Source organism: Seriola dumerili, unplaced genomic scaffold, assembly GCF_002260705.1.
Source record: "Seriola dumerili isolate Sdu_G_001 unplaced genomic scaffold, Sdu_1.0 BDQW01000035.1, whole genome shotgun sequence".
In the NCBI taxonomy this organism is placed as follows: Eukaryota; Metazoa; Chordata; class Actinopteri; order Carangiformes; family Carangidae; genus Seriola; species Seriola dumerili.
The window spans coordinates 3,086,967-3,101,838 of record NW_019174290.1 but is presented as its reverse complement, the minus strand read 5'-3'; the positions used below and the strand labels follow the sequence as shown (position 1 = coordinate 3,101,838).

General features: G+C 39.1%; 1 protein-coding gene across 3 annotated transcripts; it reads left to right on the top strand.

Annotated features, from left to right (window-relative positions):
* Window positions 1–41: 41 nt before the first annotated feature.
* Window positions 42–14,657, top strand: arfip1 (ADP ribosylation factor interacting protein 1). Of its 3 annotated transcripts, XM_022738220.1 has the most exons (10): window positions 42–292; window positions 1,682–2,067; window positions 6,606–6,707; window positions 7,977–8,085; window positions 8,641–8,742; window positions 10,111–10,223; window positions 10,549–10,770; window positions 11,242–11,399; window positions 12,011–12,185; window positions 12,310–14,657. In XM_022738220.1, exons 2-10 carry the CDS (start codon window positions 1,684–1,686, stop codon window positions 12,463–12,465), a joined length of 1,521 nt encoding a protein of 506 aa, XP_022593941.1. In that variant the 5' UTR covers window positions 42–292; window positions 1,682–1,683; the 3' UTR covers window positions 12,466–14,657. The 3 variants fall into 3 exon arrangements, with proteins under 3 accessions (XP_022593941.1, XP_022593944.1, XP_022593943.1); XM_022738223.1 differs by lacking the exon at window positions 1,682–2,067; XM_022738222.1 differs by lacking the exon at window positions 8,641–8,742.
* Window positions 14,658–14,872: the final 215 nt, after the last annotated feature.

Here is a 14,872-nt window from a genome sequence, read left to right as displayed (position 1 = left end):
AGGGGGAGAGCGCATTCAGCAATTGATGTGGTCTGCTTCAGATGACAGCCGAGGGCCCGCACAGTGGTTCAGTCTTTCCGGGGTTCAATCATCAAGTCTAGTGAGGTAGTGGAGAGCCAAGGACTGATGAGAAGCTGGTAGTATATCTGTGTGCGTTTGTATTAACAGCAGCCGCACAACCTTTTAAGAAAACGTCCAGTGCGGCACGGCACGGAGCACCGAGGAGGATTTAAGTGTACTACTACAACGGCTAACAGCCCACAGCTAAATAGTTAGCCACGGCCGCAGAAAGGTAATGTTAACAAAAGTTTTCATCATCGCCATTCCTGTATGGCGTTCAGTTGCATATCTAGCGAAATGGTAAGAAAACTGTAACAATTTAAAGTCGTTTATTGAAGTTTTCCATTAGTTCGTCATCTGTGTTATCTGTTGTTTAGCTACGTTAATGTTAGCTAACAACACGTCAACGGGTCTGATGAAGTCACGTTAACTCAAATTAGTGGTCAGCCTAATGCTAACTAACTGGGAGGTGAAGCCACGGAAATATTTGCTGATTGTTTGCTTTTCAAACACCGTCTATGGCTTTATCCTTAATCACGCAACTTAACAACAGTATTATAATAATGTGTCCAGAATTAAAAGGTATTTTTATCACTTTTGGATGCCCTCTTAAGTCACGTGACTGTGCAGCAACAGGTAATTCACCTTGCTAAACCTAAGAGCCAGTTCCGGTGTGTGATATTACAGAGAGATACAGAGCAAGCATCGTGACAACAGCTGTAATCTTTAGCCTCCACCTTGTTTCTTATGTAATGTCAACAGGGTGCCAAACTTAACTGGGTAACCACGACTTAAATGGGTCATAATTTCCTTCAGTGAGCTGAAAATACACACCTAAACGTTGCCTTGCCTGCAGTCAGCTCACATCTGTTAATCTATATCAAAGGCAAGGATTGCTCTAATGTTTCAAGTGACCGTTGATATTCACCTGTCTATATATTTCCATTGATAAAAGCTTGAGATCATCAAGCAATATACAGTATATTTACAAAGCACAGACATATAAGAAAGCAAGTCAAGGTGCTTTAAAAACTGATAAAAACCCCATGTACTGCCAGCAGTATTCTTCTCAGACATATTTGTAATAAAGATTTGTGATTTCTAGTTGGTATGTAGTTTAACTAGCAGCTTCTTTACATTCTTTTAAATCCATTTATTTTTCACAGCCACTTAACTGCCTTGCAGATACAAGGGTTAGTGCTATAGCCTCAGCTTGAGCTACTCATGCATTATCCTGAAATGATCTATAAAAGTTTACTGGATGTGTAGGAAATAAACCAAAATGTTATTTGCCCATCTTTTTTTTTTGTATGCATATATGAATGGGTGTACAGTTCTTATATACTTTATGTATGTGTGTCTGGGTCTTTTTTGTCAAACAGTATTACAACATTTGTTTTCATCCATATGCCTTGAAAAGTCTTGGAGGATTCCTGAAATCCCTCCTAAACAGCAGTAAGTGTTGTTAAACAGGGATTTATCCTACAGAAAAACAGATGCTTAGCTCTTGAATGTAATGATTCACATACATACAAAAACAGGGGCTTGGGTAGAAGTGTACCATAAGAATCAGCCAGCTTGATAGGACCTATTCATTACCCCTCTATTTATCTGTTTTCAGGTATGTCTGAAGTTAGTCATGAGGCTGAATCGGAGAGGACCTCAACCGAGGACCCTCAGATGGATTGTGAGGATTCTGACAAAGCAGAGGAGAGTTTGAGTGAGAATGTGAAACAGGAGAGTGTAGACAACGGCAGGGGAAGAGATTACACAGATGAGGAGCTCTATGACATTGATATTGACAGTGATGAAGAAAATGCAGAAAACAGTGACAAGGATGTTCAGGAGGAGGATAAGGGCAATCAGAGGGAGAGCGTGGTGATGCGCAGGGATGGTGACGCTGCAGACATGTCTGGCAGTGTAGACAAAGGGGGACACGAGACAAATCATCATGTTGAAACAGCTGAAACACCAGTGGAAAGTGGAGATTCTCACACTGAAACAAAGGTGATATTTACCTTCGCTTTGGTCATTAAATCTTCCAGCGCTGGCCTTCTAGCCAATCTTCTAGCACTTCCTTACTGCATCTGTTCGTGTTGCTGATTTGAGCTTGATTTGCTCTGGTGGTGGCGGTCTCTTTCTTATTTAATCAGTTTATTACTACATTGACTTTTGATGTGAAGCATTATCTGAAATAATCACCTGACCTGACCGGAGTCATAGCCATAAAGTGATTGTGTTTGTTTCTTCCTTTTGTGTTTGTAGTTGTGTTTCAGATTTCATTCAGCTTTGCTGGAGGTCTTAGAGAAATAGCTGTTGTGTAGCTGTTGCTCCTGGTGCAGTTGGTGCCTTTCTTGCTGGTTGTTTGTGTGCTGCTCCTTATGTGTTTGGGAATAAACTAATCTTTCTCAATTTTCTGCCTTATATGAATGCAGGCTTGCCTCAAAGTGATTTTATCTTTATTATTATACAAAATACATTCAAAAGCACTTTATTAGGAACACCATGCTAATACTGTGTAGGACCTCCCTTTGCTCCTAAAACGGCCTCAATAATTTGTGGCATGGATTCCACAAGGTGCTGGAAACTTTCCTCTGAGATTCTGGCCCATGTTGACATGACTGCCCATATTATTTCTACAGATTTATGCTGCACAACCATGCTGCCAGTCTCCTGTTGTACCACATGCCAAAGGTGTTCACTGAACTCACTGTCATGTTCATGAAACCAGACCAGGCTAAATTTTTCCAGTCCTCAACTGTCCAGTTGTGGTGAGTCTGTGTCCTCTGCAGCCTCAGATTTCTGTTCTTGGCTAACACGAGTGGAACCTGACATGGTATTCTCTTTTTGGATTATCTGAGTTACTGTAGCCTTTATGTCAGCTCCTACCAGTCTGGCCATTCTCCTCTGACCTGACCCCTCTCATCTCTCATCGTTTGTTTGAGTCCACAGAACTGCTACTCACAGGGTGTTTTTTTTTTTTGTTGTTGTTTTTTTGCTCAGAAGCACTCAAACCAGCCCGTGTGGCACCAACAATCATGTCACTGTCAAAGTCAGAGATCACATTTTTCTCCAGCCTGATGTTTGATGTGAACATGAAGCTCCTGACCTTTATCTGCAAGACTTTATACATTGCACTGCTGCCATACGATTGGCTGATCTGATTGGATAATTTCATGAGTAAGAAAGTGCACAGGTGTTCCTAATAAAGTGCTCAGTGAATGTATTATATATGTATTGTAATGACATGTTTGAGACATTGAGACATTATTTGTTGGTTATAATATTCCTGATTCCAGCTGTTAGTAGGTATACACTCCTCTACAGCCCTTTGTGCCTTCTTTTGTTGACATTGACTTTGTGTAAGTGAAAGTGTACCATTTCCTCATCATGTTTCCCTGTTTGTAAGTTGGGTGTACATAGAGCTCTTGACTTCTACATGCTGTCAGTCACATGACTGGGTAAGTGAGATGGATTTGGATTGCTAGCTGCACATTCTCAGGCAGTCCCACATTTCTTGTGTTGCTGGAATGTGTGACTCCTAAGACTGTGGGCTCAGTGCCAATGTTGCACATCAGATTACAAAAAAATTTAAAATAAAAACTCCTTTTTTTTTTTTCTTTTTGTAATCAGTCTTCATTTAGTAACCATAAATGTAGCACAGTTGTAATCAAAAATGTTCAGGTCTTGCTATAAGACAGTTTGAACCCATCATTGTGCAACATGGTTGTGTCACACTCTTCCGTAGTTTGAGAGGCAAGAGAGGATTCTTTCCTCTTTGGCTGACGCAGCTAATTGTACAATTAGCTCATTGTTGTTATCCATCCCTCTCTCCCACGTCAGGTTTGCTTGTATCCAGGATACTGAACTGTAGGCAACGACAAACCATGGCACTCCAAACCTTTCCCCCTCTTCATATGCCTGATTAATTCGCAACCACTTAACTACTATCCCTGCTCCACTAGGCTGACACTATTAGCAAGCTTTCCTGCAAAATGTTTGCAGATGGTGGGTGGGATCATTTTGGCTCAGAGACCCCTGATCATCTGTGGAGCCATTGTTGAATTAGTTCCAATATGTTTTGCTGATCAAGAAGACTCTTAAATCCAGATTCATGGATAGATATGGTATAGCTGCAGCTAAACAGATGTAGGCAAAACAATGCTGTTCAGCAAATTTTGTTACAGTCTGTTTGTATTTACTTATTTTTTCAAAAGCATGTAATCAGATATGTGCCTCTGCCAGACGGCCTGTTTAAACTTGGTGTCAGAGAGGACTATCAGGCAGGAGTCTGTCTTATCTGCAGTAGTTGGTGAGACAAGCTTAGCAGTGTCTGTGCTGCCTGCCTGCATGCTGGCGTCATATGGCGTTTAAGTATTTATGTGTCTGTTACATGACAACACTCAATCGTTGTCGTTTTATAGAGCTCGACTTTGGTCTTTTTGTAATATGTTATATTCGGGTTGGCCATATCAGAAATCTTTGCTTATGGACTCTGGTTTTAAAGAGACATGTTTTGACTCCCAGAGAGGAAAACATCCAAAAAATACAAAACTCAGCTCTCAACTCTTTACATCTAGTCTTCTCCTCTGAGACCAGTTCTAACCCTTTTTAAATGTATTTGTAAAGCATTAGTGTAATGTATTATCAATCAGTTGATCCACTTCACAAATATTTTAAGTAATGCTTCTTCATTTAACTTGTTTTTAAGAAGCTATCAGCTTATAAATACTGTATCATGCTATTAATATATGTATGGTTTCTATCAGTTTATGCATTTCTGTACTTGGGGGTGACGCTGCCTGTCATTTTAGGGTTGCATACTACTACAGAAATCCTCACATTTCCAACTGTTTGTGCAGTTTGTGCACTAGAACTATTTTATTCATTCATAGCCTGCACTAGAATCAGATGTTTACTGTGTTTACAGTACTGTGAGGAGTTGTACCTTGTGGTCATTAAAGATATAATTTACTAAATGAAGTAAGTAAACCTGCATGCTTTAACATATTGAAGTAAGTGTTATGAATATAAACCCATGATTTAAACTCACCTTTTTGCTAACACAGTAAAACCAGTCATTCAGTTTAGACTAGACCAAGATCTTGTTACCTGGTGATCTGGCAGCTATTTGCATTATTTACACACTGGTTGAAGTCCATAGGTGAAGAATCGTGCTCAAATATGTAAATTAAGATTTGTTGATTATTGAAATAAAATAAATGCAGTAGTACCGTCTTTGCCAGATGTGGTTAATGAACATTAACCAGCTGAAGATTGTTAGGCCTTCCAAGGCTTGCACACACAGCTGTATAATTGTTAGGTTACTGCCCTAGTTCCCAAGTCCACAGTGATTAGATCTGAAAAAATGTACTAAAACTAGCACAGCTGTATCTTCAGCATGCAGCAACGGGCAGCCAGTTTATTATAGCCTAAACAAAACTCATGAGGCCACAAACTGTTGTCTCCACCCTGTGGCTTGCTAGGAGCCAACATGTTAATGTGTAGCTAAGCTAGCCAATGAGTCACTGTGTCATTTTAATCTACAGGGACCATGATCCACGTATTATAACAGGTCTTTTTCCATATGATTGTTAATTATATTCAAGGTTAAGTAGACTCTTGTCCCATGTGAGCTCCTGTAGCATTAACATGAAGCTTTGTATTTGCTAGGAATTACTGACTTGAATATGGCAGTAACAAACCAGATATTGTCTGCCCAAACCATTGCTATGGAGAGCAGCAGATGTTAGCAGATGCTTTTTCCATAGCGTCATGTGTGTGGCCTTATGCACTAAACTGTTATGGCTCACTTAATATAAGATAATGTGTGTTAAATACTAAACACTACAATACTAAAACAGGAAGTAATGTATGCAAAGGGTGAGAATGGTGACATGATCTTGCTAACATACTAAAACTTGAAACGTGCTGTATTTAGTAATGAAACAGTGTGGTAAACTAGAGGAGTGTTGAAAGTTTATGCCAGGTATTGCACAAGAACTTCATTACATGGGAAATACTGTAATGCTGCAACATAACTGACATAAAGCTCTCAAAGCTCGTCATCCTCTCCTGCAAACGAATGAAAGGAACAGTTGAAAGAGGATGGGTTTGGGATTGGACAATTTAGATACCAGTGCCATAATCTTTTTTTATCCGTATACGGTAATTACAGGTATAATGTTAAATAATCAAACTCTTCATTGTTTCATTGCATTAAACTGTTTTCTAATGTGAGTCATATCTTCAAATTATGTTCCTGTTTTTTTTTACCTTTTGTAGGATATTGATTGTTCAATGATCAATTTACAGTCGGACTTAATATTGTGCATCTTGTTAACATATTGTCGTGTCATCACTGTGACTCCACTGTGTATCTATAATTATCAGCACTGAATCCAATTTCAATCTAGTATCCACTGTGTCAGTGTCCACAAGATGGCAGTCCACAGCTATTGTGTCTCAGAGGTGGTCCCTCTCTTTGATGTTGTCAGAGGATACTTTGAGCAATAATCTTCTTCATTTCACCTTCGTCATTATAGGAAAGCACAATGGCTGAGGAGTTTCATAGAAGCTCAGCCGCTGAGATTCCAGTCACCAGCAATGGAGACCTGGATCAGAGCCCTGAGACAGTTTTTCAGAGGGTAAGAGTTTATTTAGAGACTTATGAGAACAGCACCTCAAAACTATATTACTGTCATAGACAATATAAGTACTGGCTTCCATAACAAAAGCTCAAATAGGTCCTCAAAATGATGATGTCTTTAACAGCACCACTACCTGATGTTATGATACCTGTGTCTGTGATATCCACTCTACTCATGGATAAAAATGAACGGTGCAACCAAATTTTCAAAATTGGTTTCTTTAGAAATGTATGCAGTAGTGGGGCGTAAGGAGATGTAGTCAGGTTGCTTGTTTTACTTTGAACAACAGTTCATAACTCAGATATTCAGTTTACTGTGATATGGTAAAGAAAAGTGTAAAATCTTGAAATTTCAGAACCAGGAAATTGTTGACATTTGTGCTTGAAAAATATTTAATTTAATATTTTAAATAGTTGCATATTAATTTGTGGCAATTGAATAATAGACAAATTGTTACAGATCTACAAAACAGGTTTCATTCTGTGTAGCAGCGGTGTGCTCAGACATTCAAGGTGAGATCGTTCCAATGAGAAGTCATTTCGAAGGAGACCTCAGAACACCTTCTCTCTTTCCCATCAATCTGACTGAGCTGGCAGAGCTTCCAGATGTTTATCCCAAATGTCTCACTGTCACACTGACAATCTGTGGCAGAGAAGACACAGGAGCCACAAGCATGTAGGCGGATTTAAAATGTTTAATTTTGATCAAATGAGTTCAGACGGGAATTTACGAATTGCCCCGAGGGACTTAACTGTATATTGACCTATTTTTTTGTCTCACATTGATTATTTGTGTCACTATGAACCACATAGCTGCAGTTCACTAATTTAGGTTTGCCATGAGTTAACTTTTCTTCTTTCACTCAATCATTAGAGTAAATGTTTGCTTCTGTACAATCAATCATTTTTCCCAATCCACAATTCATAATGATATAATTGCAGCCCCCACAATCACACTTATGACTCGATTTTAAATTTAGTATATTTTCTCTGAATAATGAGTAGAACTTACCAGACAGCAAAAACCAGGTATGTGAAGAGCATGTTTATGTTAACATGTCTTTCACCTGATTTACAATAAAATGGCTTTAATCGTGAAGTAGGTTCAGGAATTGTTTACCCAAACAGTAGCTTGAATATCTCAACCAAGGTTAGATACCTCAACCACGAACCACCAACACAAATACAGAAAGTACACCAAACCTTCTACATGCAATTGCTGCCTGTCTGCAGGGAACCACTAAACCCTGTTTGAATGTTTCCACAGGACGCTTACCCCAGTGGCCCTGGAGCCCTGAACCTCTCAGAGTCCTGTGTCACCTCCAGCAACTTTGCTTCAACAACAGAGGGCATCATTGAATCAGGACCATACAAAGGTAAACACTCCAATCCTCAACTCTGAGTTTTGTGATGCAGCAGCATGTCAAAAACTCAATCTCAGACCTTGTCAGCTTCATACATCATTTGATTGTGTTGCAGCATTCTGTATTTACAAACCGTCTTTATCTCCAGTGGCTGCACTTTTGGTTTTTTAATCTCTGTGAAATTTGAAAGGCAGACATTTGAATTTGTAAAGGTGGACATCCAATTGAATTTAATGAGTTTCTTCTGATCTCCAGGTTGTAACCCTCCTTTCCTTTTCATCATCACACCCTTGTTACAAATGCAAATAAAAATCTCCCCATAGAGCAGCAAGCTGTTGTAGCCCGTTTACCACAATGTTGCCATGGCTATTTTCCGTGTTATTTACACTGGATGAGGTAGGCTTTTGTTCATTAAAACATTCATCCTGCAACATGGGGACAGCCAGCGTAATTTAAAAAAAAAAAAAAAAAAAACACACAGGAAATCAACATCAATGAGAAATTCCCCTTACTTGTGTAGGTGGGAGCATGACATACTAACGAACCATAACTCTGAATATCTCCCAGGGTCAGCAAGCCTGCCCACGTCTCCCGTGGCACCTGTAGCTCCCAGCTCGGCTGTTGCTAGCCGCCTGGCGCGCTCTTCCAGCGATAGTCAGGCTGAGAAAGGTACCCGCAGCGATGGAGCATGAACAAGATGATACTGAATCATCACCATTTGCACACTAAATTAACCACAATCTACTGTACCCTTCTTGGTTTTCATCAGTTTCTTACCCTCTCCTTGTTCCCACAGGCTGTGCTCCATTCAGAATCAAACCTTTCTTCTTCTCCTTTCTTGTTTATTGGCTCTCCAAACTTTGCCTTTGCATAAGTCCGGGCTAACTGATGTAGTTTTATGCTTTGCAGTGGCTAAGTGTTTATATAGTCCTTTAGGGTCATTTTCCTAAGATCTAGAGCTCAAGATTTCTAGATCTGATGCAATGTCTTGATGCCTAAAGCATTTGCTTCTCCTGAAAGAAAACTGCTTTCACATTTAATCTCAGTGGGTTTCCCTGCTTGCAACCTTTGTCCTTGCAAAAGTTGGCACCCATAGTCTCACTCTGTGGAGCCCCAAAACTGACAAAATGTAGTAAATGTAAGGCAAGAGAAATGTATGTGAATGAATACTATTGTTAGTCAAATAATTACTATGCAGTGTGAAAATAAATATAAATTTGCCTTTAGGTAAAAAAAATGTTTTAATTTATTTATTTTTACCACCATAACACAAACCTTAAGTGTAAACTGTGGTCACTAAACAGTGAGCATTCAGTTAATGTTAGTTCACTGAAGCTACCAATCTTTATAAAGCTACAATGTACATAATGTCAAACATTTAAGCTTTAGCTATTACAGAGTGTATAATTTTAACAAGCAAATGCTAACAAAGTTAGCAAGCTATGGCTAAGTTTTTAGTTTAGCTAGCTTGTCATTATGAGAAAAGGGAAATTAAAATCCATGACGAATTTTAAATCTGGTCCAACTCAATGAAGACAAGAAACACACACCTGAAGATGAAAGGTAGTTAGCTAGCTACTTTATTAGCATTAGCTTTTCGGCTAAAAGTATATAGCGCCATATCTTTTTACACTACATTCTAATTATTTAACAATATTATTTATTGATGTAGTCAGATCTATTTTTGACTTGTACATTTTGTCTGTTTTTTGGGATATCTTTCAGTATTTCCTTTCTGTGCCCAAAACACAATGAAGCACTATTCATCACTTTTACTGTGATTGTTAGGGGGGTTAATCATGACTAATTGTATTTTCATTTTGAACTGAATAATCATTGATGTCATCAGTGTCCTCTAATGCCTTTTAATTCAGCATGTGGTTTTTGTTGAAGTTTCAGTGTCTTCACGACAATCTAATTACACTGTTTGATAATTATAACACTTGAAATGTACCTTCTTAATTTTCACCATAGCTTTCTAGCCTGCAAAGCCAATAACTTAATCACTCACTAAGTGAATGACTTTTAATTGTCCAGGCGAAATGAAAGCACAGCCAAACAGTGGAGCGTTGGTCCTTTCAGATGACTTAAAGAACCCAGCCATGGAAAAACTGGACCTCGTGAGAAAGTGGAGCATCAACACATATAAAGTAATCCTCTCTGTCCTTCATTTATTTTCATGTCCTGTCTGCTACATCTCTCAGCCTTTGCATCACTCTTTGTCTTCTCTCAGTTAATTAGGATGTTGGCAGAAAATGTGAACTATACCCCAAACTGACAACTACAATAACTGATAACTTTTCTTGCTTTAGACTTTGTTGTTTGGCTCCACTCCCTTTTAATTTTCTCTTTCAGAATCCATTTCCTCTTTCTCTCTTGATAAAAGCACAAACTCCCCACAGTCATCCATAGTATTTTAAAATGCAGTTTGCCTCTTACAAGTTTGTTCGTTAATAAGCCTGATTTCCACTGCAGTGTACCAGGCAGATCCTGTCAGAGAAGCTGGGTCGGGGCTCGAGGACCGTGGACCTGGAGCTGGAGGCTCAAATTGAAGTCCTGCGTGACAACAAGAGAAAGTACCAGAATGTGATAAAGCTGGCTCAGACGCTGGCCAGTCAGCTGTCCCAGATGATGCAGACGCAGAGGCAGCTGGGCGACGCTTTCGCCGACCTCAGCCTCAAGTCGCCAGAACTCCATGTGAGTCCATATATTTAGATACATTGAAATAAATCAGATTAGGTAGAACACAGTGAACAGTCAATCATCGTCGTGTAACTTAGTTACTTATTGTCCCAGCAGAGAGTCTGAGAGAATGTGAAGCATATGCATTGACTTGTGGGCCATGTGCTGGACAGTTTTGTTTTCCTAGAAGCTACTAGGACTAGCTACCATAGATCACTGCTTATTATCGCTGTTTATTGTTACTGTGCATTTTGATTTTAATGAAGCATCACATGACAGTGATACATATACTATATGTAGTACTGTATCTTTGTTGTTTGAATTGTTATTCTAACTGGATATTTATTTTACATGTAGGTCGGCTCAATCTGTGGAAATATTGGCCTCCCCACGGGTTAATCTGTAAGGGTGGTACTAACAAAATTCACTCATACAGTTTCGGTAACCACTAATACTCCTGTATGTGTGTTCAATTGTGTTCTTCAGGAGGAGTTTGGTTACAACGCTGACACCCAAAAGCTTTTGTCCAAAAATGGAGAGACACTGCTGGGTGCCATCAACTTCTTCATCTCCAGTGTGAACACACTTGTGGACAAAACAATCGAAGACACCATGATTAATATCAAACAGTATGAAATAGCCAGGTAAAAAATATGTTTGTTCTGCCTGTGCACCAGCTCCAATCCACAAAATCTATACAAATAGTTGGAGAAAACATTTTTATCCTGTCTGGATGTTTTGGTCAGTGCTTGGTGCTGGGTTGAATAACCTTACCTGTCAAACTTAAACTTTGCAAGCATGTTTACATGTTAGTGTTTTTCTCCACCTGATTAAAATAAGTTCAGTATTCACTTTGGTCTCCACCAGAAAAATATCTGGCTCTTTAACTTCCAAATGCTCCATGCTCAAAATGTTTTTACTAGTTACATGATGACTAATCACGCCGATGAGAGCCATGACACTGAACAACAGCAGTAAAATTGCAGGCCGTAAAACCAAACCAATGAGCTGAAAGGTGCTAAAATGCTCCGTAACATAGAGAGGAACAGCAGAGCCAGGTGATAAATGTCTCCTTTTGTTGATTAAATGTAACTTGTGGACCGGAGCTGGGGTTCAGGGGTTACTCTTGTCATTGGTTCATTTCTGGTAACCTTGCCCTTAGTAATGTACTGCAATGTGCGTGTCCTTGCATATTGTGATGCATACACACACGTTATACAGTTCTGATGGTGTTTAAATAATGTCTCATCCCAAGGGTGGAATATGATGCATACCGCACAGATTTGGAGGAGTTGAATCTGGGGCCACGTGACGCCACCACCATGCCCAAGATCGAGCTGTCCCAGCAGCAGTTCCAGATCCACCGTGAGAAGTACGAGAGGATGCGCAACGATGTTTCTGTCAAGCTGAAGTTCCTGGAGGAGAACAAGGTCATCTAGAGTGTAGCTCTGCTCTACATACCTGCGCCATCTTATCAGCAATCAGGTTCAATGTGCTCATCGTCTCTTTTTTTTCTTTTTTTTTTTTTCCCTCTTCTCTTCTTCTCCCAATCAGGTGAAGGTATTGCATAACCAGCTGATCCTGTTCCACAATGCCATAGCTGCATACTACGCTGGAAACCAACAGCAGCTGGAACAGACACTCAAGCAGTTCCACATCAAGTTGAAAATGCCAGGTGGGGACAGTCCATCTTGGCTGGAAGAGCACTAATCACTCCTTTCAGAGCCATAGTGGCACAGTTTGGGGTTTTGACAGGAGATGTCAAATTCTACAAAATACTACAGGAAACCCTCTTCTCACATCAACTCTTCAGTCACTGCCTTTCGAAATCTCTGAATTGTAAATCTTTTAACGAAATGCGGTAAAAGGAAGAAAAAAAAAAAAACCCAGAATCTGTTTTACTCTTGAGCTTAAAGAATGCTATTCATTTTTGCAGTTATTTCAAATCATAGGAAACGCACTTTTATACTGTTTGACGAAAATGTTGAACAGGAGTTGCTGCAGTAAACACATTTGGAAACTGTAAATGGCCTTTTGTATTCCAGCATATGAATGTTGTATCCCAGCACGGTGGACATGCTGGCTGTGTAAGGGCAGCGTCTGGGATCAAAACGACTGCCATTTCACTCACATTATTGACATCACTCTTATGAGCTGACTGAGATGAGGATGAATGCTTTATGAAAGTCTAATCAGGAAGATTCTTTTTCGACTTATACTCTTTGAGGATTTGACTTGACACCTGCTGTGATGAATGGGGCAAAATTGCTTTCAGGTTTCTGAATCATGCAAATGCTAATTGATCACTTTTACCAGCAAACTCTAATTAAAGTAGTGTTTTCGACATTTTGGGAAATATTTTTAATTGCTTTCTTGAGAGTTTAATGAAAAGAGCAACACCACTCTCCTATCTGTCAATTTGATTATAGCTAGCAGCTGTTTAGGTTAGCTTAGCATAAAGACCAGAAACAAGGGGACACAGCTAGCCTTGCTCTGTCTGACAGTAAAAAGTTCTCCCTGCCAACACCTGTAAATGTCGCTAATATAAAAACCAAAGTGTAAAAAAAAAAATCAAGTTGAGGTTTTATGGGGAGGTTGAGTACCTTAGGACAAAGCCAGGCAAGCAATATCCCCCTGTTTCTAGTCTTTATGCTAAGCTAAGCTAAGAGCTGCTGGCTCTAGCCTCATATTAAACAGACAGACATGAGAGTATGGTGTATGGTTTGGATCTTTTCATATAACTCTGAGAAAGAAAACAAACAAGTATTTCCCAAAATGTCAAACTGGTCCTTTTTAAAACAGATTTAAAATTCATAGTGATGGCTGTTCACAACAAATGCCACATTATGATACGATTATGTTGACATCATGCTTTTTAATCAATATTTACCGTCTGGTTTTTTTTTTTTTTTTAGCATTTCCCTATTTTGTCCAAATCCATGGCACATGACTGAATGAGTGTGTCGATTCTCTTAAATTCCAGAGAAGATGAAGGAGCAGCCTTATGCGACTAAATGTGCCTTGATTTCACAAATTTGCTCCTGTCTTTCCCCTTCATGCTAACTGGTCTTATTATTGGAAACACTACCAGTTTTCGGGACCAACTCTCAATGGAAGAGAAAGGACCAAGCACATGCACGAACACACACAAACACACACTCCAGGGATATAGACAGATAGCCTATATCACATCTAAACACTCTATACAACACAAATGATAGCTGTGTTTGAAAGGAAAAAAAAGCTCCATCAACTTCAGAAAGTGTAAATCTATTTGAAGACATGCTGTTCTCAAAGGTATTTATCCATATTGCACATATGCACATTTATGCATTTCAGACTAATTACAAAAAGAACTGTAAGAACTGTATGATATGTAAGGTGTGAACCAAAATACAATTAACTTGAGAAACTTTTTGTCTTTTGTAAATTTAAAAGACCAGCATTCTTTACCTGAGCTGCTAACAGTTTCCGTCACTGGGCTATATAAAAGTATTTTTTTCAAAGGGGGGCTTCTGTGCTCTGGTATTTCTAACCAGCTCTCATGTCCTCACTTTGTTGATTTGTACTTTTCCTATGGCTCACTGTAGCAGTTTGAGAGTGTGAATCTTGTACAACAATCTATTGTTTCCCTGAAATAGGTGGATATATATTTGTAATTTTCTCTATTTTACCACGAGTATGTAGTTTATGACCAATGCAGCCATTTGGCTTTTGATTTTTTTTTTTTTTTTTTTTTTTTTTTTTTTTTTCCTGAAGACCTACAGAATGATATGCTAGTACTAGTATGTACTAGTTGATCTCTACCTTTTGTAATAATGAAACATTAACAAATGTTGAGTTAAAAAGGATCCAGAAAGTTGTGTAACCGCTTTGGGAAAATAAAAGTTTCTTTTCTTTAAGTGTCTCTTTTGTTGAGGTTTTGTGGTTGTAGCTTGTTTGGAAAGTCACATCCAGGGGTCAGCAAAGAAACATGAATCACGGTGAAGCCCTATACTACCTCTGGCTTGTTGTTGACAATGGGCTACAGCAGAAAAGATACAGACAGTGTCACAGATGGGACACAAAAAGCTCATTACATGGCCAAATGAGAATTTACAATGATTTGCAGAATGTT